The sequence below is a fragment of the Cherax quadricarinatus genome, chromosome 76 (genome assembly GCF_038502225.1).
Source record: "Cherax quadricarinatus isolate ZL_2023a chromosome 76, ASM3850222v1, whole genome shotgun sequence".
NCBI lineage: Eukaryota > Metazoa > Arthropoda > Malacostraca > Decapoda > Parastacidae > Cherax > Cherax quadricarinatus.
The window spans coordinates 5041405-5067518 of NC_091367.1; the positions used below are offsets into that span (position 1 = coordinate 5041405).

Below are 26114 nucleotides of genomic sequence, written 5' to 3' on the forward strand. Positions count from 1 at the left end.
CCGTGGAGCATACCAGGGAGAATACCTCCCACCGCCCGTCCTCCTTCCTGAGTACGACTTCATCATCGGTAAGGTCACAAGGGAGAGAAAAAGGTCAGAGTTCACAGAAAAAATAAGGGTCAGGCGAGGGAATCACTGTTATATATATACTTAACAATTCGCAAACAGGCGAAATTAGAGACAATGTTTGTCGTGTGTGTATATGTATATATATATATATATATATATATATATATATATATATATATATATATATATATATATATATATATATATATATATATATATATATATATATATATATATACTGAGTGAGACACCTCTCAGTGTATATATTCTTGACATTTATAAACATTCACATGTATATAAACTCTTTAAAATTTATATGTTAAAGTTATCATGTTTTGTATTTTTTGTGAACTGATTTGTATTAGTTTCTTGATTTGTATGATGATTTGTATACTGTGTATTTAATTTATATGCTTAATTTATGGACCCTGACCTCTGAGCCCTGACCTCTGTACCCTGACCTCTGAACCCTGACCTCTGTACCCTGACCTCTGAACCCTGACCTCTGAACCCTGACTTCTGAACCTTGACCTCTGAAACTTGGCCTCTGAGCCCTGACCTCTGTACCCGGACCTCTGTACCCTCATCTCTAAACCCTGACCTCTAAACCCTGACTTCTGAACCTTGACCTCTGTACCCTGACCTCTGAACCTTGACCTCTGAAACTTGGCCTCTGAGCTCTGACCTCTGTACCCGGACCTCTGCACCCTGACCTCTAAACCCTGACCTCTAAACCCTGACTTCTGAACCTTGACCTCTGAAGTTTGACCTCTGAGCATTGACCTCTGTACCATGACCTCTGAGTTCTGACCTCTGAAGCTTGACCTCTGAAGCTTGACCCCTGAGCCCTGACCTCTAAAGCTTGACTTCTCAGCCCTGACCTCTAAAGCTTGACTTCTCAGCCCTGACCTCTAACCTCAGAAGTATGACCTCTGAAATCAAACCTCTGACCTCGTAGCTATGATCTTTGAACCCTGACCTCTGAACTATGTCTGACCTCTGACCTCTCCCTTAATATCAATTAATATACATTTTTTCCTTTATCTCTCCCTATCTCCCCTATATCTCCCTCTCACTACCCTCTCCCTCCCATTCCCTTTTCTCACTTCCTCCCTCTCACTCCCTTCTTCTGACTCCCTTCCTCTCATTCCCTCCCTCTCACTCCTTTCATTCCCTCCCTCTCACTCCTCTCATTCCCTCCCTCTCATTCCCTCCCTCTCACTCTCTCCCTCTCACTCCCTCCCTCTCATTGACTCCCTCTCACTCTCTCTCCCTCCCTCCCTCCCTCTCACTCCCTCCCTCTCACTCTTTCTCCCTCCCTCCCTCTCCTACCCTCCCTCTCACTCTCTCTCCCTCCTACCCTCCCTCCCTCTCACTCTCTCTCCCTCCCTCCCTCTCACTCCCTCCCTCTCATTCCCTTTTCTCACTTCCTCCCTCTCACTCCCTTTTCTCACTCCCTTCTTCTCACTCCCTTCCTCTCATTCCCTCCCTCTGACTCCCTTCTTCTCACTCCCTTCCTCTCATTCCCTCCCTCTGACTCCCTTTTTCTCACTCCCTTCCTCTCATTCCCTCCCTCTGACTCCCTTCTTCTCACTCCCTTCCTCTCATTCCCTCCCTCTCACTCTCTCCCCCTCATTCCTTCCCTCTCACTCCCTTCTTCCCTCCCTCCTTCCCTCCCTTGCTCCCTCCCTCTTTCCCTTCCCCACCCCTCCTGCACCCTGGGTGGGTGATGTGGGTGGTACAGTGGGTGGAGGTACAGCAGGTTGCGTGCTGGCCTCCAGGCTGTCGGAGGTAGCGTCGTGGAGGGTGCTGCTGCTGGAGGCCGGGGGGGCGCCGCCCCCGGAGAGTCTAGTGCCAGGACTCAGCAGGGTTTTCTACTTCCCCAGCGAAAGTAACTGGAACTTCCGCCTCCACCCTCAGCGCTATGCTCTGAGGAGCTATACTAACAGGGTAAGTAGCGCCCTTGGCACCTTTAGTAGCACTCTTGGCACCTTTAGTGGCACCCTTGGGCACCTTTAGTGACACCCATGGCACCTTTAGTGACACCCTTGGGCACCTTTAGTGACACCCATGGCTCCTTTAGTAAGCGGCACCTTTGGCACCTTGTTAGGTAAGTGAAATTTACGACGTTGTTTCGCCTCAACTCGCGCCATTATCAGAGCCGAAAACACACACACACACACACACACACACACACACACACACACATTCAGGACCATGTACACCGTGTACGTTAGGCCCATATTGGAGTATGCGGCACCAGTTTGGAACCCACACCTAGCCAAGCACGTGAAGAAACTAGAGAAAGTGCAAAGGTTTGCAACAAGATTAGTCCCAGAGCTAAGAGGTATGTCCTACGAGGAGAGGTTAAGGGAAATCAACCTGACGACACTGGAGGACAGGAGAGATAGGGGGACATGATAACGACTTACAAAATACTGAGAGGAATTGACAAGGTGGACAAAGACAGGATGTTCCAGAGATTGGACACAGTAACAAGGGGACACAGTTGGAAGCTGAAGACACAGATGAATCACAGGGATGTTAGGAAGTATTTTTTCAGCCACAGAGTAGTCAGTAAGTGGAATAGTTTAGGAAGCGATGTAGTGGAGGCAGGATCCATACATAGCTTTAAGCAGAGGTATGATAAAGCTCACGGCTCAGGGAGAGTGACCTAGTAGCGATCAGTGAAGAGGCGGGGCCAGGAGCTCGGACTCGACCCCCGCAACCTCAACTAGGTGAGTACAACTAGGTGAGTACACACACACACACACACACACACACACACACACATACACACACTCACACAAACACACACACACATACACACACACACACACACACACAAACACACACACACACAAACACACACACACACACACACACACACACACACACACACACACACACACACACACACATGAAGATAGGGGAAGGGCACAGAAGACCACAGACAGAGTATAGGCTAGGTGGCCAAAGACTGCAAACCTCACTCAAGGAGAAAGATCTTGGGGTGAGTATAACACCGAGCATGTCTCCGGAAGCACACATCAATCAGATAACTGCTGCAGCATATGGGCGCCTGGCAAACCTGAGAACAGCATTCCGATACCTTAGTAAGGAATCATTCAAGACACTGTACACCGTGTATGTCAGGCCCATACTGGAGTATGCAGCACCTGTTTGGAACCCGCACTTGATAAAGCACGTCAAGAAACTAGAGAAAGTACAAAGGTTTGCAACAAGGTTAGTTCCAGAGCTAAGGGGAATGTCCTATGAAGAAAGATTAAGGGAAATCGGCCTGACGACACTGGAGGACAGGAGGGTCAGGGGAGACATGATAACGACATATAAAATACTGCGTGGAATAGACAAGGTGGACAAGGACAGGATGTTCCAGGGAGGGGACACAGAAACAAGAGGCCACAATTGGAAGTTGAAGACACAAATGAGTCAGAGAGATAGTAGGAAGTATTTCTTCAGTCATAGAGTTGTAAGGCAGTGGAATAGCCTAGAAAATGACGTAGTGGAGGCAGGAACCATACACAGTTTTAAGACGAGGTTTGATAAAGCTCATGGAGCGGGGAGAGAGAGGGCCTAGTAGCAACCGGTGAAGAGGCGGGGCCAGGAGCTAGGACTCGACCCCTGCAACCACAAATAGGTGAGTACAAATAGGTGAGTACACACACACACACACACACACACACACACACACACACACACAAATGTAGTCCCAATTTTTAAAAAGGGAGACAGACATGAGGCACTAAACTACAGACCTGTATCACTAACGTGTATAGTATGCAAGGTCATGGAGAAGATCATCAGGAGGAGAGTGGTGGGGCACCTGGAAAGAAACAACTGTATAATTGACAACCAGCACGGTTTCAGGGAAGGAAAATCCTGTGTCACAAACCTACTAGAGTTTTATGACAAGGTGACAGAAGTAAGACAAGAGAGAGAGGGGTGGATCGACTGCGTATTTTTGGACTGCAAGAAGGCCTTCGACACAGTTCCTCACAAGAGGTTACTGCAAAAGCTAGAGGACCAGGCACACATAACAGGAAAGGCACTGCAATGGATCAGAGAATATCTGACAGGGAGGCAACAACGAGTCATGGTACGCGACGAGGTGTCAGAGTGGGCGCCTGTGACAAGCGGGGTTCCACAGGGGTCAGTCCTAGGACCTGTGCTGTTCTTGGTATACGTGAACGACATAACGGAAGGGATAGACTCAGAAGTGTCCTTGTTTGCAGATGATGTGAAGTTAATGAGAAGAATCAAATCGGACGAGGATCAGGCAGGACTACAAAGAGACCTGGACAGGCTACAAGCCTGGTCCAGCAACTGGCTCCTTGAATTTAACCCTGCCAAATGCAAAGCCATGAAGATTGGGGAAGGGCAAAGAAGACCGCAGACACAATATAGTTTAGATGGCCAAAGACTGCAAACCTCACTCAAGGAAAAAGATCTGGGGGTGAGTATAACACCGAGCATATCTCCTGAGGCGCACATCAATCAGATAACTGCTGCAGCATACGGGCGCCTGGCAAACCTACGGATAGCGTTCCGATACCTCAGTAAGGATTCGTTTAAGACACTGTATACCATCTACGTCAGGCCCATACTGGAGTATGCAGCACCAGTTTGGAATCCACACCTAGTCAAGCACGTCAAGAAATTAGAGAAAGTGCAAAGGTTTGCAACAAGACTAGTCCCAGAGCTACGGGGATTGTCCTATGAAGAAAGGTTGAGGGAAATCGGCCTGACGACACTGGAGGCCAGGAGGGTCAGGGGAGACATGATAACGACATATAAAATACTGCGCGGAATAGACGAGGTGGACAAAGACGGGATGTTCCAGAGATGGGACACAGACACAAGAGGTCACAATTGGAAGTTGAAGACTCAGATGAATCAAAGGGATGTTAGGAAGTATTTCTTCAGTCATAGAGTAGTCAGGCCATGGAATAGCCTAGAAAGTGATGTGGTGGAGGCAGGAACCATACATAGTTTTAAGGCGAGGAGAGGCAGGGAGAGAGAGGACCTAGTAGCAATCAGCGAAGAGGCGGGGCCAGGAGCTGTGACTCGACCCCTGCAACCGCAAATAGGTGAGTACAAATAGGTGAGTACACACACACATCTACCACAGCAAATTACCCCACACGAGGCACGAAAGCTACGTGAGGGAAGGGATCCAGGAGCTACAATCTAACAAGCGGAAACTGCTATAACTCTCCATGTAAATGTATGTCCTTAGCTTCGAATTGTCTCAGCCCGGAGCCCTACTGAGTTATCTTCCCAGCTGAGGTGGCAATCAGGTTATGCAATACGCGGGGGGCGGCAGTGATGACTTTCACTGTAGTCAGAAGTGATGGGCAGCAAGGAGGTGTTGCGGCCTCGAGAATGACTGGCCAGGTGGACCGAAATGTGATAGTCACATGCAGGTGTGAATGCTGACGCCGCAGCTTCCGGGGGGGAGGAGACAACGAAAGTCGCTACGCTGGCGTTTGCGGTGATGGCAGATCGTAACCACAACTGCAACCACCTCCAGAACCACCACTACTAGCAAAGCCAGAACCACAACCACTACCACCTCCAGAACCACCACTACTAGCAAAGCCAGAACCACAACCACTACCACCTCCAGAACCACCACTACTAGCAAAGCCAGAACCACAACCACTACCACCTCCAGAACCACCACTACTAGCAAAGCCAGAAACACAGCCACTACCACCTCCAAAACCACTACCACACACACACACACACACACTCCCTCCCAGACATCAAACGATGGCATATGACAAGTAAACCATCCTGCCTGATGGAATACGACAGGAAACCCACCCTGGATCAAGAGCCACGCCCCCCACCCTCCAGAGAGCATCCAGCCTGACAGCCTCACTGGTCAAGACAACTTGCTCCTAACTCTTTTAATTAAGTTACCAATCAACGCCTAAACGAGGCTGACCACACGGAGCCCTACGTCTAACATCGCAAACGAGACCCTCCTTACGTCAGACGGGCGTAACTTGGACAGTGCAAGTAAGGTAGACAGTCGATTCACTGCCTCACTGAAAGAAACCTTACAATATTTCTACAAGTACATGGTCCATCTTATACAGACCATAACTGACATCAATGACATACTACTATATAGAAAGCCCTTTGTTATATAAAGTATTTTGGGCAAATACGGTCAGTTCTGTCCCAGGATGCGACCCACACCAGTCGACTAACACCCAGGTACCTATTTGCTGTTAGGTGAACAGAAACAGCAGGTGTATTATGGAAACACGTCCTTATGTATCCAGCCGTACCGGGGATCGATCTCCGGACCTCAGAGTGTGAGCTGAGTGGGCTAGCAAAACTGCAACACTAACGTAGAGGTAACAACTGGTGGTTAAGCGAATTCATGATGGCTGGAAAGCAGAGACTCACGGTGATTTGGGAGAGTGAAAATGGGCAAGTGTACCCAGCGGGGTCCCCCAAGGCTGTGTATTTGGGTGCAGTACTAAAAAGGCTTATAGACAGGTTGAAGCGGTAGCATTTGTCGTTACGTGACTTGCTCTGTGTGGAGCTTGCAGCAATTCTTTCTTTTATGAAGCTCTATCTAGCCGTGATCAAGCCCCAAACAGAGCGAGATGTTGTGTGTTTGGCTTCGCACGTTTCTTTGCGCGCTGTTTCTTGCAAGTGCAAGAGTCCGTTAACAGACGTTGATCCAGGCAACAGCTGATCCATACAACAGTTCAACCAGGCAACAGTTGATCCAGGCAACAGCTGATCCACACAACAGTTGATCCACACAACATTTGAACCAGGCAACAGTTGATCCAGGCAACAGTTGATCCAGGCAACAGCTGATCCACACAACAGTTGATCCATACAACATTTGAACCAGGCAACAGTTGATCCAGGCAACAGTTGATTCAAGCAACAGCTGATCCACACAACAACTGATCCAGGCAACAGTTGATCCAGGCAACAGTTGATCCAGGCAACAGTTGATCCAGGCAACAGTTGATCCAGGCAACAGCTGATCCACACAACAGTTGATCCATACAACATTTGAACCAGGCAACAGTTGATCCAGGCAACAGTTGATCCAAGCAACAGCTGATCCACACAACAACTGATCCAGGCAACAGTTGATCCAGGCAACAGTTGATCCAGGCAACAGCTGATCCACACAACAGTTGATCCAGGCAACAGATGATCCACACAAGAGTTGATCCAGGAAACAGCTGATCCAGACAACAGTTGACCCACACAACAACTGATCCAGATAACAGTTGATCCAGACATCAGTTGATCCAGACAACAGTTGAGCCACAACAGTTGATCCAGACAACAGTTGATCCACACACAGATCAGTATACACATACAAGGCAGAGTGTGGATCATACACAGACAGGTCAGAGGGTCATCTCAACACTGTCATGTCTTAATAATGTTTCTGGTAAGACAGTCACTGGATAAATGACGATAAATGCATTTTTTCTTGTATTCAGGATCACTCTACCTCTTTGTGCTTAAAAAATACTGCGCAAAAGCATTTTCAATATTAGTATTAATAGTAATGGTAGTAGCTGTAGTAATAGCAGAAATACTAGTAGTAATAGTAGTAGCAGTAGTTGTTGTTTTTGTCGTTGCTGTGGTATAATAATAATAATAATAATAATAATAATAATAATAATAATAATAATAATAATAATAATAATAATAATAAGAGTATTATCGCACAGAGTAGTCCAGTACCTCAGGGTAGAGTACTGGGAGGGTCGTCAACCATCAACGGGATGCTGTACGTCAGGGGCAATAGGCGAGACTACGACTACTGGGCCTCGATGGGACTACCTGGCTGGGACTACCAGTCGGTCCTGCCTTTCTTCAAGAAGGCTGAGAGCTACAGGGGAACTCTTAGAGGTGACACGGGTAAGTCAGCTTTATCCTGATGTTACGTGTGCTCATCTAGTTGAGGTTGCAGAGGTCGAGTCACAGCTCCTGGAAGATACGTGTTTTGTGATTGTATATTGTGGTGTTCCAGCTGGGTAGCTGATGTTTCAACAGGTAAAGAGGTACTCAGATTATTACCATATGATCGCTAGCACCTACTGCTTTCCCATAATTAATTTCTATATGCCATATTCATTTTATCTAGTATGTTTACAAGACTAGTAAATTAGGTATTACCGTAACAGCAGTCTTGTAACACGATGTAAGGAGTCTTACCCATCCTTCGTATGTGTAGTGAGTTAGTGGGCTTATTGTTGGCTTAATGTGGGTTTTGTGATGGACTGACCACATCGATTCAAGGTTGAGGGACTGATTACCTCATTCTCCTCCTGTTATTCAAGATTCTCCTTTGTATGGACTGATGAAGCCACTGTGTGGCGAAACGTTTCCTCAATAAAGATACCCAAGAGTTGCACATGTGTCTAATTTATCAACATGTCGGTTCTCTGAACCATTCATCTACAAAGGTAGCGAGTGTACAAGGGAATATCTCGCCCTTTTTCTTCCTATATATTATGTCATTGATGTCAGCTATGGTCTGTGTAAGTTGTATCATGTACTTGTAAAGATAAAGATATATTATTATTATTATTATTATTATTATTATTATTATTATTATTATTATTATTATTGTTGTTGTTGTTGTTGTTGTTGTTGTTGTTGTTGTTGTTGTTGTTGTTGTTGTTGTTGTTGTTATTTCCTCTTTCACCCTACCCCACACTTTGCTAGTTGTGTGCAATGTTATACTATCACGTTTTCTAGTCCAGCTTAGGATACTTGCCAAAACGGTGCATTGACCTATCTCTACAGCGCTAGGTGAACCAGGTATCTGTTCCATGTTTCAGAGAACTACCATGGACGGGAGGGTCCCTTACCTGTCACACCTGATCCAGGCAACCATGGTGTGACAAGTGTCTTCCTGAAGGCTGGTCAACACCTGGGCTTCCCCGTCATCGACCCCAGCGGACCTGAACAGATAGGTAAGTAATACTGGAACTAGTAATACTGGAACACACTACCTACTGAAGTTGAAAGAGAAACTATCTTTCGTTAGTTTGTAATGACAACAGAGTCACTGCTGGGATTGCTTCATTCACTGGGATCTATGACAGTCCTAGGTACTATATGCCATTTGTTTGGCTTGTTTGATACCGGATTCACTTTGATGCTGTGTTGTGGAGCACTGGAACACACTGTCTACTCAAGCTGTAAATGTCACTGAGTGGCTTAGGCCAATAGGTGACTTGGACCTGCCTAACATGGTCCAGTAAGCCTCCTGCAGTGCTTCTTCTGTCTTATGCTATTTTGTTCTTATGTAAATATCGTTAAAAAGAAGGGCACAGGGTATGTTTTGGAGTCTGTCACTCTTTGTCTCTTCTCTCTCTCGCTCTCTGTTGTCTCTCTGTTTTCTCTGTCTCTCTGCTATCTGTCTGTTGTCTCTCTCTCTCTCCCCTCTCACTGTTCTGGTGTTCTTCCAGGGTTCTCTAGAACAGAGTACACCATCAAGAACGGAGAACGCTGGCACACCGCCCGGGCCTACCTGGCTCCCGTTACCAACAGGATAAACCTGCACGTGGTAACAGGTGCCACTGTTTTGAAGGTACGTGGCCCCCTACAGGTGCAGTCATGCCGGCCAGTGGCTCCTGATCCGAGGAAATTGAGCTATCGTTCTCTTCCTTGGATGAAATCTTATTACCTCCCAATTCACACAGGCGTTGTATGGCCACCTACATGTTCATACAATAATAATAATAATAATAATAATAATAATAATAATAATAATAATAATAATAATAATAATAATAATAATCTTATGGTTAGAATCTCCTAGTACTACGAGTTTAGCTATATTTCTTTTTGCCTTCTCACTTTTCATTATGTTACTCATTCTCCTGTTATTCTAATCCGTACTCCTTCCCGGAATAACCTCAGGTAGACTCCCTTGGCCTCCTGTTGTTTGGTGGTGGATTGTCACTCCTCTGCCCGATCTTCTGTAATACAGACTGAGTCAAAGTTGGCATTTCCACTTAGAACGAAAGAGGGATATAAAAGAAAGAAGGACACCTAAAAAAGTTGGACTAAATAAGAGACTTTAATGTTCTTCCTTCTTAAAATTCCTCTTTCGTTGTTATGAGGCTGTTGTTACAGCTTCCAGGAGTCTTAAGAACCAGCTTTACTATCCACATAGATGCAATTATCTCCTCATATTTGTATTTCATGAGAGCTCTGTGTCTTGTGCTCTTCTCTTCTCTCCTTCCTTTTTACACTTTTATCTCCTCAAGGTCATTTACTAGTACTTATTCGTCCTCCTGACCTGCTGACCTTCCATATTTAATATATATATATATATATATATATATATATATATATATATATATATATATATATATATATATATATATATATATATATATATATATATATATGCAAATAAGATCACAGTAAACAGGTGATATCACGAAAAAAACTGAATTCTAGCGCTTTCGTGATTTCTCACATTATCAAGAAAGTGCTTGAAATAACGAAAGCACTTGGACTTCTACTATGTTTCCACAGTGGTAATTCTGCATACTGTGATATCAACTGTTTACTGTGATATATATATGACGGTAATTATAATAATTGCAATGTTATACTCTTACTAATAATTATTAATGTTGACAGGTGATCATGAACGGAGAGAAGAGAGCAGTAGGAGTCAAATTCCTGTACCATGGCAAGGTGAGTAGTTCAGTAGACGAAATATAATCATTTTTAACTATACCTGTGTGATAATCATCATCAACAACATAATAATAATGACAGAGTCTAAAATCATTTCACTGTCTTCTGTTTTCTTTCATCTGTCTCACCGTCGTAAAACTTGGGTCTCCTGAGGCGAGATGGATCTGTCTTAGAATCAATTCCTCTCCGGTACTTTTTACGCCCTTAACTGTTCTCCTTCTTATTATATTTTTATTATTTATTACTCTTGCAAGTAGATTAACCAGGGAAACTCGTCTACAGTTTAGTGTCTCCTGTTTACCGCCCATTTAGGTATAGCAAAAGAATTATTCCCGCTTCTGTTATTATCTATAATGTTGGTAGAATTAGCCACGATACGTTAAATGACACAAGTGCAACTAATGTGACATTTTATTGTGGCAACGTTTCGCTCTCCAAGAGCTTGACGAAGCTCCTGGAGAGCGAAACGTTGCCGCAATAATAATGTCACATTAGTTGCACTTGTATTCTTGTACCTATTATTACCTAGTTTATCCTCGCTAATGGGTCGCAAAGTTCCTCTGTTCCATGTAGTGCCCGGGGTGATGCCCAGCCGAATGCCCCTTTAGGTATGACGACCTCCTTTGCTCTATTCTCTCCTGCTTACTTTATCCCCCCCCCCCCGATGTTGCTCTCCTCTTTATTCCTCTCTAAGAAGTTCTTTGAATGTTCCTGGCATTACTTTGCACGTCTCCCTCTCTTACTTTGAACCCAGCACCCAGTTTTTTCTTTGAATTTTGTTTCTAAGTTGTTCGCTGTCATCTCAGTCTTGTGATTCTCTGTCTTTTTAGCGTAGTTGTTCCTGGTTCCTCAGCTTCGTTACCAGCTTTCTGTCATCCTCCCTTTTCTGTTTTCTTTCTATGTCTCTTTCTTCTTATTTTTTTGTATTATAACACTCCTCTGCATACAATGAGCTTTCTTTGTGCTCTGTGTTAACTGCCCTTCCTGGCTAGAAGTGTTATGTCTGTGGCTTCCAGTAGAGTTATGTCTGTGGCTTCCAGTAGAGTTATGCCTGTGGCTTCCAGTAGAGTTATGCCTGTGGCTTCCAGCAGAATTGTCTGTGGCTTCCAGTAGTGTTATGTCTGTGGTTTCCAGTAGAGTTATGTCTGTGGCTTCCAGTAGAGTTATGTCTGTGGCTTCCAGCAGAATTATGTCTGTGGCTTCCAACAGAGTTATGTCTGTGCCTTCCAGCAGAGATATGTCTGTGGCTTCCAGCAGAGATATATTTGTGGCTTCCAGCAGAGATATGTCTGTGGCTTCCAGCAGAGATATGTCTGTGGCTTCCAGCAGAGATATGTCTGTGGCTTCCAGCAGAGATATGTCTGTGGCTTCCAGTAAAGTTGTCTGTGGCTGCCTGTCATATCTTTAGCAACTTCTCTGTTATCTTGTCTGTTATCTTGCCTGTGCATCTCCATTCATATTGTGTGTACTCACCTAATTGTGGTTGCAGGGGTCGAGACTCAATTCCTGGCCCCGCCCCTTCACTGAACGCTACTAGGTCCTCTCTCTCCCTGCTCCATTAGCTTTATCATACCTCGTCTTAAAGCTATGTATGGTTCCTGCCTCCACTACACACACTGTGTGTGTGTGTGTGTGTGTGTGTGTGTGTGTGTGTGTGTGTGTGTGTGTGTAATCACCTAATTGTGGTTACAGATGTCGAGTCACAGTTCCTGGCCCTGCCTCTTCACTGGTTGCTACAAGGTCAATTCTCTCCCTGCTCCAGGAGCTTTATCATACCTCTTCTTAAAGCTATGTATGGATCCTGCCTCTGTGTGTGTTTTGTCTGTGTGTTTACACAGTTGTATTTCATCCACCGCAGGTGAAGAAGGTGTCAGCACGGCGGGAAGTGCTGCTATCAGCAGGAGCGCTGTCGTCGCCCAAGCTACTGATGCTGTCAGGAATCGGACATCGGCTCCACCTACAGGAACACGGGGTAGGTCCCCCCCCCCACATCCAGCGTTCACCACTGTTACTTTATGTTCTCCATATGTTCACTGTTATTTACTTTCACATGTTCACCCGTGTTTCTCTCTCTATGCTGATAAATTAGACACATGGGCAACACTTGGGTATCTTTATTAAGGAAACGTTTCGCGACACAGTGACTTCATCAGTCCAATACAAAGAGGAATGGTGAAGATCAGGAGGTTGAGGTAATCAGTCCCTCAGTTGATTACATCGACTCCAGGCTGAGGGACTAATTACCTCAAACTCCTTCTGATCACCATTCTTCTTTGTATAGGACTGATGACGTCACTGTGTGGCGAAACGTTTCCTCGATAAAGAAACCCAAGCGTTGCACATGTGTCTAGTTTATCAACTTGTCGGTTTTCTGGACCATTTATCCACATTCCTCTGTATGGTGACCCAAACATCACTGTTGTAATTCATTATATAACTCAAATTCCTCATTAGTCATTTAATTCTGATATATTTCTAATTTCCTAGACTACTATATTTCTCAGTTAGATCATAAATAGATTATAACGAATATATTTTGTCAGAGAGATATTCTCACATATTCTAGCCCATCATATAGCACCTACCTATCCTTACCAGGGACGGATCTACTGTGAGATTAATAGGAGCCACGTAAGTCCCTCCGTCTTCTAATAACATGTTAATTTTTCCAGTATAATCTACCTTGCCCATAATTATTATCACATTTTCTTTGTCTGTTTGGTAAGGTGAAGTCCAGGATCTTTCCTTAATTCATGGTATAACTTAACAAATTTTTGATGACAATTGTATTATTAGAAGACGGGGGAATATACGTGCCCCTTAAGCCTCAGGGCCCTAAAAATGTGGGTCCGCCAGTGGTCCAGACGCCTAACCTCACCTAACGTTACCTAAGGGCCTAAAAATGTAGGTCCGCCAGTGGTCCAGACGCCTAACCTCACCTAACGTTACCTAGGGCCCTAAAAATGTAGGTCCGCCAGTGGTCCAGACGCCTAACCTCACCTAACGTTACCTAGGGCCCTAAAAATGTAGGTCCGCCAGTGGTCCAGACGCCTAACCTCACCTAACGTTACCTAGGGCCCTAAAAATGTAGGTCCGCCAGTGGTCCAGACGCCTAACCTCACCTAACGTTACCTAGGGCCCTAAAAATGTAGGTCCGCCAGTGGTCCAGACTCCTAACCTCACCTAACGTTACCTAACTTGATCTAACCTCGCCTCTCCTGATCTTCTCTCCGTTGGGGTCAGGTGAAGGTGGTAACTGACCTGCCAGGTGTAGGTCAGAACCTGCAGGACCATATGTGTCTCTACGGACTCAGCTGGAACCTGCCGCGTCTCTCTGAGAATAATATCCTAGGTGCCATTGACCCGGCCATGCTCAGTAATTATGTCCACCACCGCTCAGGTCAGTCTCTAACAGCCATGTTCAGATCAGTCTCTAACAGCCATGTTCAGATCAGTCTCAAACAGCCATGTTCAGATCAGTCTCAAACAGCCATGTTCAGATCAGTCTCAAACAGCCATGTTCAGATCAGTCTCAAACAGCCATGTTCAGATCAGTCTCTAACAGCCATGTTCAGATCAGTCTCAAACAGCCATGTTCAGATCAGTCTCTAACAGCCATGTTCAGATCAGTCTCAAACAGCCATGTTCAGATCAGTCTCAAACAGCCATGTTCAGATCAGTCTCAAACAGCCATGTTCAGATCAGTCTCAAACAGCCATGTTCAGATCAGTCTCAAACAGCCATGTTCAGATCAGTCTCAAACAGCCATGTTCAGATCAGTCTCAAACAGCCATGTTCAGATCAGTCTCAAACAGCCATGTTCAGTCTTTAAAACTATCTGACGTATTCCAAACCATTTCTTAAAACGCACGTATTCGTAAAACATAAACGTTCCGACGCTTACCACTTCCTTACTTGATGTTCACCCCACGGACAGGAACGTACGCCACGCCCCTGGGTGACTTCGCGCACGGCTGGGCACGGGTGCACGGCTACGAAGACCAGAACTGGCCTGACGTGCAGCTCTTTATGATCTCGTCTGGTCTAGCGCAGGAAGGTCTGCTGGCAGCCTCTGCTCTGGGTCTGGACACCAGGGTGAGTGTGGTTGCAGGGGGCTAGTCACAGCTCCTGGTCCCGCCTCTTCGCTGGTTGCTGCTAGGTCCATTCTCTCCCTGTTCCAGGGGCGTTATCGTACCTCTACTTTAAGTTATGTATGGGTCCTGCCTCCACTACATCACTCCCTAGATTGTTCCACTTCCTGACAACTCTATGACTGAAGAAGTACTTCCTAACATCCCTGTGTGTGTGTGTGTGTGTGTGTGTGTGTGTGTGTACTCACCTAGTTGTACTCACCTAGTTGAGGTTGCGGGGGTCGAGTCCGAGCTCCTGGCCCCGCCTCTTCACTGATCGCTACTAGGTCACTCTCCCTGAGCCGTGAGCTTTATCATACCTCTGCTTAAAGCTATGTATGGATCCTGCCTCCACTACATCGCTTCCCAAACTATTCCACTTACTGACTACTCTGTGGCTGAAGAAATACTTCCTAACATCCCTGTGATTCATCTGTGTCTTCAGCTTCCAACTGTGTCCCCTTGTTACTGTGTCCAATCTCTGGAACATCCTGTCTTTGTCCACCTTGTCAATTCCTCTCAGTATTTTGTATGTCGTTATCATGTCCCCCCTATCTCTCCTGTCCTCCAGTGTCGTCAGGTTGATTTCCCTTAACCTCTCCTCGTAGGACATACCTCTTAGCTCTGGGACTAGTCTTGTTGCAAACCTTTGCACTTTCTCTAGTTTCTTTACGTGCTTGGCTAGGTGTGGGTTCCAAACTGGTGCCGCATACTCCAATATGGGCCTAACGTATACGGTGTACAGGGCCCTGAACGATTCCTTATTAAGATGTCGGAATGCTGTTCTGAGGTTTGCTAGGCGCCCATATGCTGCAGCAGTTATTTGGTTGATGTGCGCTTCAGGAGATGTGCCTGGTGTTATACTCACCCCAAGATCTTTTTCCTTGAGTGAGGTTTGTAGTCTCTGACCCCCTAGACTGTACTCCGTCTGCGGCCTTCTTTGCCCTTCCCCAATCTTCATGACTTTGCACTTGGTGGGATTGAACTCCAGGAGCCAATTGCTGGACCAGGTCTGCAGCCTGTCCAGATCCCTTTGTAGTTCTGCCTGGTCTTCGATCGAGTGTATTCTTCTCATCAACTTCACGTCATCTGCAAACAGGGACACCTCAGAGTCTATTCCTTCCGTCATGTCGTTCACAAATACCAGAAACAGCACTGGTCCTAGGACTGACCCCTGCGGGACCCCGCTGGTCACAGGTGCCCACTCTGACACCTCGCCACGTACCATGACTCGCTGCTGTCTTCCTGACAAGTATTCCCTGATCCATTGTAGTGCCTTCCCTGTTATCCCTGCTTGGTCCTCCAGTTTTTGCACCAATCTCTTGTGTGGAATTGTGTCAAACGCCTTCTTGCAGTCCAAGAAAATGCAATCCACCCACCCCTCTCTCTCTTGTCTTACTGCTGTCACCATGTCATAGAACTCCAGTAGGTTTGTGACACAGGATTTCCCGTCCCTGAAACCATGCTGGCTGCTGTTGATGAGATCATTCCTTTCTAGGTGTTCCACCACTCTTCTCCTGATAATCTTCTCCATGATTTTGCATACTATACATGTCAGTGACACTGGTCTGTAGTTTAATGCTTCATGTCTGTCTCCTTTTTTAAAGATTGGGACTACATTTGCTGTCTTCCATGCCTCAGGCAATCTCCCTGTTTCGATAGATGTATTGAATATTGTTGTTAGGGGTACACATAGCGCCTCTGCTCCCTCTCTCAATACCCATGGGGAGATGTTATCTGGCCCCATTGCCTTTGAGGTATCTAGCTCACTCAGAAGCCTCTTCACTTCTTCCTCGGTTGTGTGCACTGTGTCCACCACTTGGTGGTGTGCCCCACCTCTCCGTCTTTCTGGAGTCCCTTCTGTCTCCTCTGTGAACACTTCTTTGAATCTCTTGTTGAGTTCTTCACATACTTCACGGTCATTTCCTGTTGTCTCTCCTCCTTCCTTCCTTAGCCTGATTACCTGGTCCTTGACTGTTGTTTTCCTCCTGATGTGGCGGTACAACAGTTTCGGGTCAGATTTGGCTTTCGCTGCTATGTCATTTTCATATTGTCTTTGGGCCTCCCTTCTTATCTGTGCATATTCGTTTCTGGCTCTACGACTGTTCTCCTTATTCTCCTGGGTCCTTTGCCTTCTATATTTCTTCCATTCCCTAGCACACTTGGTTTTTGCCTCCCTGCACCTTTGGGTAAACCATGGGCTCATCCTGGCTTTTTCATTACTCCTGTTACCCTTGGGTACAAACCTCTCCTCAGCCTCCTTGCATTTTGTTGCTACATATTCCATCATCTCATTAACTGGCTTCCCTGCCAGTTCTCTGTCCCACTGAACCCCGTTCAGGTAGTTCCTCATTCCTGTGTAGTCCCCTTTCTTGTAGTTTGGCTTCATTCGTCCTGGCCTTCCTGCTTCTCCCTCCACTTGTAGCTCTACTGTGTATTCGAAGCTTAAAACCACATGGTCACTGGCCCCAAGGGGTCTTTCATATGTGATGTCCTCGATATCTGCACTACTGAAGGTGAATACTAAGTCCAGCCTTGCTGGTTCATCCTCTCCTCTCTCTCTTGTAGTGTCCCTTACGTGTTGGTACATGAAGTTCTCCAGTACCACCTCCATCATCTTAGCCCTCCATGTATCTTGGCCCCCATGTGGGTCCAAGTTCTCCCAATCGATCTCCTTGTGGTTAAAGTCACCCATGATCAGGAGCTTTGCCCTGCTTGCATGAGCTCTTCTGGCCACTCTAGCCAGTGTGTCAACCATCGCTCTATTGCTCTCGTCGTACTCTTGCCTTGGCCTCCTGCTGTTCTGTGGTGGGTTATACATCACTGCTATTACCACCTTGGGACCTCCAGAGTGAAGTGTTCCCACTATGTAATCACTTTCTTCTCCGCTATCTCCTCTCTCCAGCTCATCAAAATTCCAGCGATTTTTGATCAGCAACGCCACTCCTCCACCCCCCCCTGTTCCCTCTATCTTTCCTCAGGATTTGGTATCCCGTTGGAAAGATGGCATCTGTTATCATACCTGTAAGCTTGGTTTCTGTGAGAGCTATGATGTCCGGTGATGCTTCTTTGACTCTTTCGTGCCACTCCTCCCACTTATTTGTTATTCCATCAGCGTTTGTGTACCATACCTTCAGTTTCCTTTCCAACACTGTGGTTTGGGGGGCCTGTGAGGGTGGGAGACCTGGTGGCATACTGTGGGATTCTATAGCTCGGTGTTGGGTGGAGGCTGTGGGTATGGATTGTAGTGTGTGTTGGGATGGTGTGATAGGTTGTATGGTTCTGAGAGTAGTTGTGTGTGTGCTTGCCCTTGCTGTTCTGTCCTGCTCTGACTGACCTCTGCTGGTTCCCTCCTTGTCTCTTTTCCTAGCTCCTTTCGCTTTTTTGTCCTCTCCCTCAGCTGCTGTCGTTCTGATTTTGTTCTGTCTCTGTCTAGGAACACCCTCTTGTACTCTTCCGAGTATTTCAATCGTGGTTTCTCTTGGAGGATCCTGTTCCGCACTGTTTCCGTCCTGAGAATCAGCTTGATTGGTCGTTTTCTCCCCTTCGAGTACCCCCCTATTCTCTGAAAATTTACAATCTCGTCCATCTCTTCACCTATTTCCGTGATGATTTTCTCAATCTCCTTTCTTTCTTCCTGCTTCCTTTCAGTGTGTGTCCTTTCCTCTCTCTCCTGAAGCCCATGGATAAACACTGATTTTGCCCTTTCTTCCTCCCATTGCCTCACCCTCTGTGACTCTGGATCCTGCCTGTATGTGGTCAGTTTCTCCCTTGATTTTTCCAGTGGCTCTTGATAGCCTTGTTGTGCCTCAGCATTCGACCTATCACCCTCTCCATCTGCAACCAGCTGATCTTCCCTTTCACTCCTTGGTCCTCCTTGGCAGATTGATGTGACCTTAGCATAATTCATAATTCCTTCCTTCCTGTTCGGCCTCGCAGCTTCATATGCTGTGTCTTCTCTGGTCACTGCCCCTGTAACCCGCTTCAGCCTATTTATCTCAACTTCTAGGACCCTTATCTTGGCTACTGCAGTTTCGACTTGTGCCTCCCAATTCTTTGTCTCCTTCTCCAACCTCCTTTCCAATTTCACAGAGAGCTCTTTCTCCATTTTTTCAGAAAGCTCTCCTAATTTTCTGTGTGTGTGTGTGTGTGTGTGTGTGTGTGTGTGGCTGCCACAGAGCAGTTTTTCCCACGATAGTAACGAATAATAATAATAATAATAATAATATTAATAATAATAATAATAATAATAATAATAATAATAATAATAATAATAATAATAATCAACATTACGACAGACATACCTACAACAACAACAATAATAATAATAATAATAATAATAATAATAATAATAATAATAATAATAATAATAATAAACATTACGACAGACATACCTACTACAACAACAATAATAATAATAATAATAATAATAATAATCACATTACGACAGACATACCTACAACAACAATAATAATAATAATAATAATAATAATAATAATAATAATAATAATAATAATAATAATAAACATTACGACAGACATACCTACAACAACAATAATAATAATAATAATAATAATAATAATAATAATAATAATAATAATAATAATAATAATAATAATAATAATAATAATAATAAACATTACGACAGACATACCTACTACAACAACAATAATAATAATAATAATAATAATAATCAACATTACGACAGACATACCTACAACAACAACAATAATAATAATAATAATAATAATAATAATAATAATAATAATAATAATAATAATAATAATCAACATTACGACAGACATACCTACAACAATACGGACCGCTGCTGGGTCGACCAGGCATGACCATTATGCCTTACCTAATGCGGCCCAAGAGCCGTGGCTCAATCACCCTGTCATCTGGCAACCCTCTCCACCCCATGGTCATTGACCCTAACTACCTCAGCCATCCTGACGACGTCGAAACACTCGTTAACGGTAAGTTTAACCAGACTGTTGCTGTTCGCACTGGAGAAGCTCAAATAAATATCATTTTTTCTTGACTGGTCAGTCATTTCCCCCCCCCCCAAAAAAATCCTTCCATATAAATGTATTTTTGATCAAGTCTGTCTGTTATACCAGGGATCAAGCTGGCTGTTGCTGTTGGTAACACGCCGCCCATGGCTGTCACTCTGAAAGCAGAGTTATATACGCAGGTAGGCACACTTTCATTGTATATATATATATATATATATATATATATATATATATATATATATATATATATATATATATATATATATATATATATATATATATATATATATATATCTTAATTGTATATAAATCGTCAGTGAATTTATATTCACACAATTCTTAGAAGTAATTCGCGTGATATATATATATATATATATATATATATATATATATATATATATATATATATATATATATATATATATATATATATATATATATATATATATAATGTGTGTCTGTGTTTTAATATAAGATTCATTGCAACAACTGCAACATTAGTAACATTAGCAACAAATGTTGCAGCCACTGGAGGCGTGTTCCGACACGGAGTTCGGCAGTGACGCTTACTGGCGCTGCTTTGTGTTACACATGGCTACCACCTTCTATCACTTTGCTGGCACCTGCAAGATGGGACCAGATGCTGATCCTTTTAGTGTATTGGATCATAACCTCAAGTAAGTCTGTGATCCTCTCATTGTGTTGGATTATAACCTCAGGTAAGTCTGTGATCCTCTCATTGTGTTGGATTATAACCTCAGGTAAGTCTGTGATCCTCTGGGTGAGTGTTGGATCACAACTTCAAGTAAGTCTGTGATCCTCTGGGTGAGTGTTGGATCATAACTTCAAGTAAGTCTGTGATCCTCTGGGTGAGTGTTGGATCATAACTTCAAGTAAGTCTGTGATCCTCTGGGTGAGTGTTGGATCACAACTTGAAGTTTGTGATTCCCCTGTGTAGAGTTTATCATGACTTAATAAAACTCTACACATCAAGAGCCCCTTAATTAACACAAATCACTGCTTTAACTACATTAATACCTTGATAACAATGTCAATCGCTCAACTTTTGTGGATCTTTCAGCACGAGGGATGGTGTACACACTCGATCCTCCGTTCCCTAATCGGGAGGAACACAATACCCAATTGCACTCATCTATTTTCCCCTTTTTGCAATCCAGGGTGCGTGGTGTGTCTGGCTTGAGGGTAGTGGACGCTTCTGTCATGCCCGTGGTTGTGTCGGGCAACCCTATGGCTGCCATCATCATGATAGCCGAGAAGGCTGCCCACCTCCTTAAACATGAGTGGGGAGCAACAGATTAAACGAGGACGTTCTTCAGGCATGGCTACGAATCAACAGGTTAAACGAAGATGTTCTTCAGGCATGCTACGAATCAACAGGTTAAACGAGGATGTTCTTCAGGCATGGCTACGAATCAACAGGTTAAACGAAGATGTTCTTCAGGCATGCTACGAATCAACAGGTTAAACGAGGATGTTCTTCAGGCATGGCTACGAATCAACAGGTTAAACGAAGATGTTCTTCAGGCATGGTACGAATCAACAGGTTAAACGAGGATGTTCTTCAGGCATGGCTACGAATCAACAGGTTAAACGAGGACGCTTCCATCTACCTCCTTTCCTACCTTCCCTCTTTCACACGGTGTTCAGTGCAACCTTTGTGTGTATGTCTGGGAAATAGTCTAGCCTTGAAGCTTCGTATGGATGGATTTCTCAATAACACACAAACACACATACACACACACACACACACACACACACACACACACACACACACACACACACACACACACACACACACACACACACACTAGCCTGTATTACCTTACCAGGGAATCGAGCCCGTGACCTTGTTACTTGTGACTTGAATACTCTATTACACCGAGTTATGAAGGCTGGTTTATCAGGTTTAAACTCTATCAACTACACGACGAAAGGTGTCTTCAATAGAGATTAAATTAATATAACCTAAATTAACATTAAAATGAAACATTACTGGAAAATTCTCAACATTTTAACATCTCTTGATTAACATGTTATGTTTAAGCTGTCACATTCTTTGTGTTTTACACACCAAAATCTTCTTGGGTAAAATGTCACTGTATGAAGATAGAGACAAGCTGCAGCACAAGCTTAGATCTGGGCTACGTTTCTCTCTGTGTAGAGCTTCATCAAGCCTCGATAAAGCTCTACAGAGAGTGAAACGTTGTCCAGGTAAGAGCTTCTTCTTTAACTTGTGTCCTTCTTTTTTTTCACCAAAATGCTCTTACGTAACTTATCAACTTTAGTATATGTGATATTGAGAGATCAATCCATTAAAGCCAAATACTATAGACCTAAGTTTGCCTGGAATCTGGTATGCCTATAGCTCAATGGGTGAACGTTAGTGGGTCACTTTCTAAATTCATTTGCACTCCTATTGTATATATATTTATATTATAGATGTTAGGTTCGTTATCCTAAACTTCAATGTGTATATACAGAAAACTTCCTCTATTGTATATAAATTCTCTATGTATATAATTAACTTCAAAATGAGTACATCATTTTTTTTACCAAATCATCCTCATTTTAGTGTTATCACTGCCATGATGTGTAAAGTTATCTATGTCATCAACATAATCTCACATTTCAGGTTTCTAATAGCAGTATTCTGAGTAGGTAGGTGTTAGATAGATCTTAATTACTTCTCGGGAAACTGATGTCAGTGCTTATGGCATCTGAGTAACAGGAAGTGTAGGGCCCTATACGGTACGAGCTGCCACAGCCCTTTAAGCCAACAATAACGACACTGGGTTATAAAGGGCTCATACAGCACGAGTTGTCATAGCCCTTAAAATCAACAATAACAAAACTGGGTTATATAGGGTTCATACACCATAAACCGTCATAGTCCTTAAGATCAACAGTAACAACAATGAGATTAAACATATAGTACAGCATCTTGAATAACGTCGTTTCGTTATAACGTTGGTAAGATAATCATACAAATGTATAATAAATGAAAGCGCTCAACGAGGCCACCATATTTGTTATTGTTTGCAGAACAAGCCATGGATGGAAATCCTTAGCTCAAGATCTTTCTTACTCTCCATGCGTCGTTAGGAGCAATGCAATGTTGCAAAGCTACCAACAGATAGGAGGAAAAATACTCTGAGACAAGGCAGAAGCGTAAAGCGTAAGGCCACGTTACATGGCTTAAAGTAGCAGTTTCCAAGAACCTATCGACGACATTAAGTGAGAATTTACTCTACTCGTTTACTGTGTAAGGTGTCAGTAGCCCTATAAAAACTCAACAGGAAGATACACTTGCTCCTCCCTCAGATGTTCACATTCTTTATCATTTTCCGACTTCTACATTTCAATATAACGTTTTTGTCAACTAAGAATTCAGTATTAGAGCCAAAAAGATTACGCTACTTCACGAACTGATTATAGTTGTCTGGTTTCTGTTTTACAAGGATGTGGTATCTGAAGTGTGGCTTCTCAAACTTTCCTCCAATAGAGTGGAGAAAGTAGGTCAATACAGTGTGTCTTGAAATTACTGGAAAAACTGGTGCATGATTGTGCCTCCACCAGTCGCCTTTTTTTTTTTTTGTATTGACTGGCCCACAAGGCTTTAGCGCCCCACATAAAGGATGTCCTCCATGGTTCTTGCTGTAAATACTGTCTGGTCATGGTGGAGTTTTCCCAGCATGTACTATTGTATTTTAGCCTAGTCTTCCCTCGGCCTCTATTAATAAGACACATGTATAAGAGTTAGGTATCTTTAATCCATAATGTTTCAGAATAGATTCCTAACTACTGCACATGTGTCTTACTTATCAATTTACCGGTATTGTATACCATTATTATATTCCCTCGGCGTCTAACAAATGAAAAAATCTCAACTTAGATTACAATATTTCCCCCTATCATTCATTCTCAGATCAACATTGCTGTTCACTATGCCATATTTCCCTAATTTTAAGTATTTAATATATATAAAGAAACGTTTGCATTGTTTTATTTAAAAATTCCTTCGTTATAAACAAAATTATATACGCAGACAACGATAAGTTTTGTCTGTAAGGAAACATAATACTGAGGGGCTATTCTTCCTCAGGTACAACACAGGATATATACACTGAGAGGGATATTTTTCTCAGTGAATATATGCTGAGAATTTACTCTAATTCCTATTTTAGGTATTAAAGTATTCTTGTCTGATGGTTAAAATCTTATGGGCAGCCTTCATGACCTTGTAGTCGATAGATACCAAACCCCATTAACCAACCAACCTCAGGTGTATGCCAGTGTATATACACTGGCAGTATACTTTAATCCCGGTTTTAGGCATTTAAGTATTTTCATGTAATAGGTTAAGCAGTGTCAGTATCTATCACAGTGTTACTGTCGCAGTATTATATTTGTATATATATATATATATATATATATATATATATATATATATATATATATATATATATATATATATATATATATATATATATATATATATATATATATATATATATATATGTCGTGCCGAATACGTAAAACTGGTCAATTAGCAAGAACTCATTTAAAATTAAGTCCTTTCTGAAATTTTCTTTTATATGTTTAAAGATATATTTTTTTCATTAATGTTAATGTAAAAATTTTTAATTTTGCACCAAAAGAATCTTAGAAAACTTACCTAACCTTATTATAATAAGAGCAATTTATTTTAGCCTAACCCAACTAAATATATTTTAAATACGTTTACAATAATTTAATACTAAACAAACACAGTGAAATATATTTTTTTCCTTAGGTTCAGAATGATTTTGGCGAAATTATTGCATACACAAATTTTCACTTGTCCTATATGGCAAGATGAGCGTTGCTATTTAAGCCAAGATCGCAAGTTCTGACTATTCGGCACGACATATATATATATATATATATATATATATATATATATATATATATATATATATATATATATATATATAGAGGGAGGTACCACCTCTAGTGCATTAGTCAAGAAGATTGTTCCCGAACTCTTGAGAGACGTGGTAGGAGCTCAAGACCCCAGGTTTACTGAAGCAACGATTCGGTGGGACACCCTTACAGATTCCTCCAGTAGACCAGCTTCTCCCAAACAGCACAAACAGTCCCACTGGGACAAACCGATCATGGAAAAAATCGCCAACATAATGCTCTCCAATGCTTCAGGAAAGAGTAAAGCTCGTCTCCTGGCAGTGAAGGCACCACACTCAGGAGATTTTCTGTTAGCTGTTCCCAATTCCTCCTTGGGCACTCGACTAGACCCACAGGCCATTCGGATTGGTGTTGCTCTTCGCCTAGCCGCCCCCATCCTCACCGAACATAGGTGTATTTGCGGCAGGGCGACAGCTGATTAATTCGGACTTCATGGTCTCGTGTGTCACACAGCAGAAGGGAAATATGCCAGGCATGAGGAGGTCAATGACATCATAAAGAGAAGCCTGGCCACAGCCCGTTGCCCAGCTCAACTGGAACCCCAAGTGCAGAGGTCTGACGGAAGTCAAAAGCGTCCTGATGGAGCCACTATGCTACCTTGGAAGGATGGAAAGCAGATTGTCCGGGACTACACATGTGCTGCCACATTGGCAGACACCTACTTGCCATACTCCGTAGTGGAAGGGGGTGGAGCTGCCAGCCACAGGGAGACCCAGAAGATCCGCAAATATGAAGACCTTCCCCCTTGCTATAACTTCATCCCAATAGGGTCGGAGACCCTTGGAGCATGGGGCAAGTGTGCTCTAAAGTTCCTAATAGAGCTGGGTGAAAAGCTCATCATAGAAACCAAGGACCACAGGGCGACCAGCTTCCTCTTTCAGAGACTCAGTGTTGCGATCCAGAGAGGAAATGCCTGCAGCATTCTGGGCATGCGGCCCACCGCCGGGGAGCTGGACGAAGTATTCCAGATGTAGCTCTGAGTTACCTATGTTGTTTTACTTTCTATCGTATTTTTGTGAATGTTTTGTCAATGTATTTTGTCTTCAAATAAAATATATATAAAATATAGGGGGTGGTAGGAGAAAATATATATATATATATATATATATATATATATATATATATATATATATATATATATATATATATATATATATATATATATATATAT

The 26114-nt window shown here is 43.4% G+C and overlaps 1 protein-coding gene across 3 annotated transcripts in view; it reads left to right on the plus strand.

Annotated features, from left to right (window-relative positions):
* The window catches only part of LOC128703694 (glucose dehydrogenase [FAD, quinone]-like), a 29189-nt gene extending 7397 nt beyond the window's left edge, over nt 1-21792 (plus strand). Inside the window, exons 2-15 of one of the 3 annotated variants that reach the window (XR_011394136.1) lie at nt 1-68; nt 1814-2019; nt 7818-8007; nt 8934-9068; nt 9567-9688; nt 10753-10809; nt 12671-12784; nt 14056-14212; nt 14750-14907; nt 19744-19921; nt 20066-20139; nt 20486-20637; nt 21139-21483; nt 21525-21792. The exon at nt 1-68 is cut by the window's left edge and continues 77 nt beyond it. Coding sequence is in view for 2 of the 3 variants with exons in the window: in XM_070101187.1 (XP_069957288.1) it covers nt 1-68; nt 1814-2019; nt 7818-8007; nt 8934-9068; nt 9567-9688; nt 10753-10809; nt 12671-12784; nt 14056-14212; nt 14750-14907; nt 19744-19921; nt 20066-20139; nt 20486-20637; nt 21139-21280 (1753 nt within the window). In the remaining variant the exon portion in view is untranslated. Of the gene's footprint in view, nt 69-1813; nt 2020-7817; nt 8008-8933; nt 9069-9566; nt 9689-10752; nt 10810-12670; nt 12785-14055; nt 14213-14749; nt 14908-19743; nt 19922-20065; nt 20140-20485; nt 20638-21138 lie in introns of all 3 variants that reach the window. The other 2 variants (XM_070101187.1, XM_070101186.1) reach the window with 2 other exon arrangements.
* Nucleotides 21793-26114: the final 4322 nt, after the last annotated feature.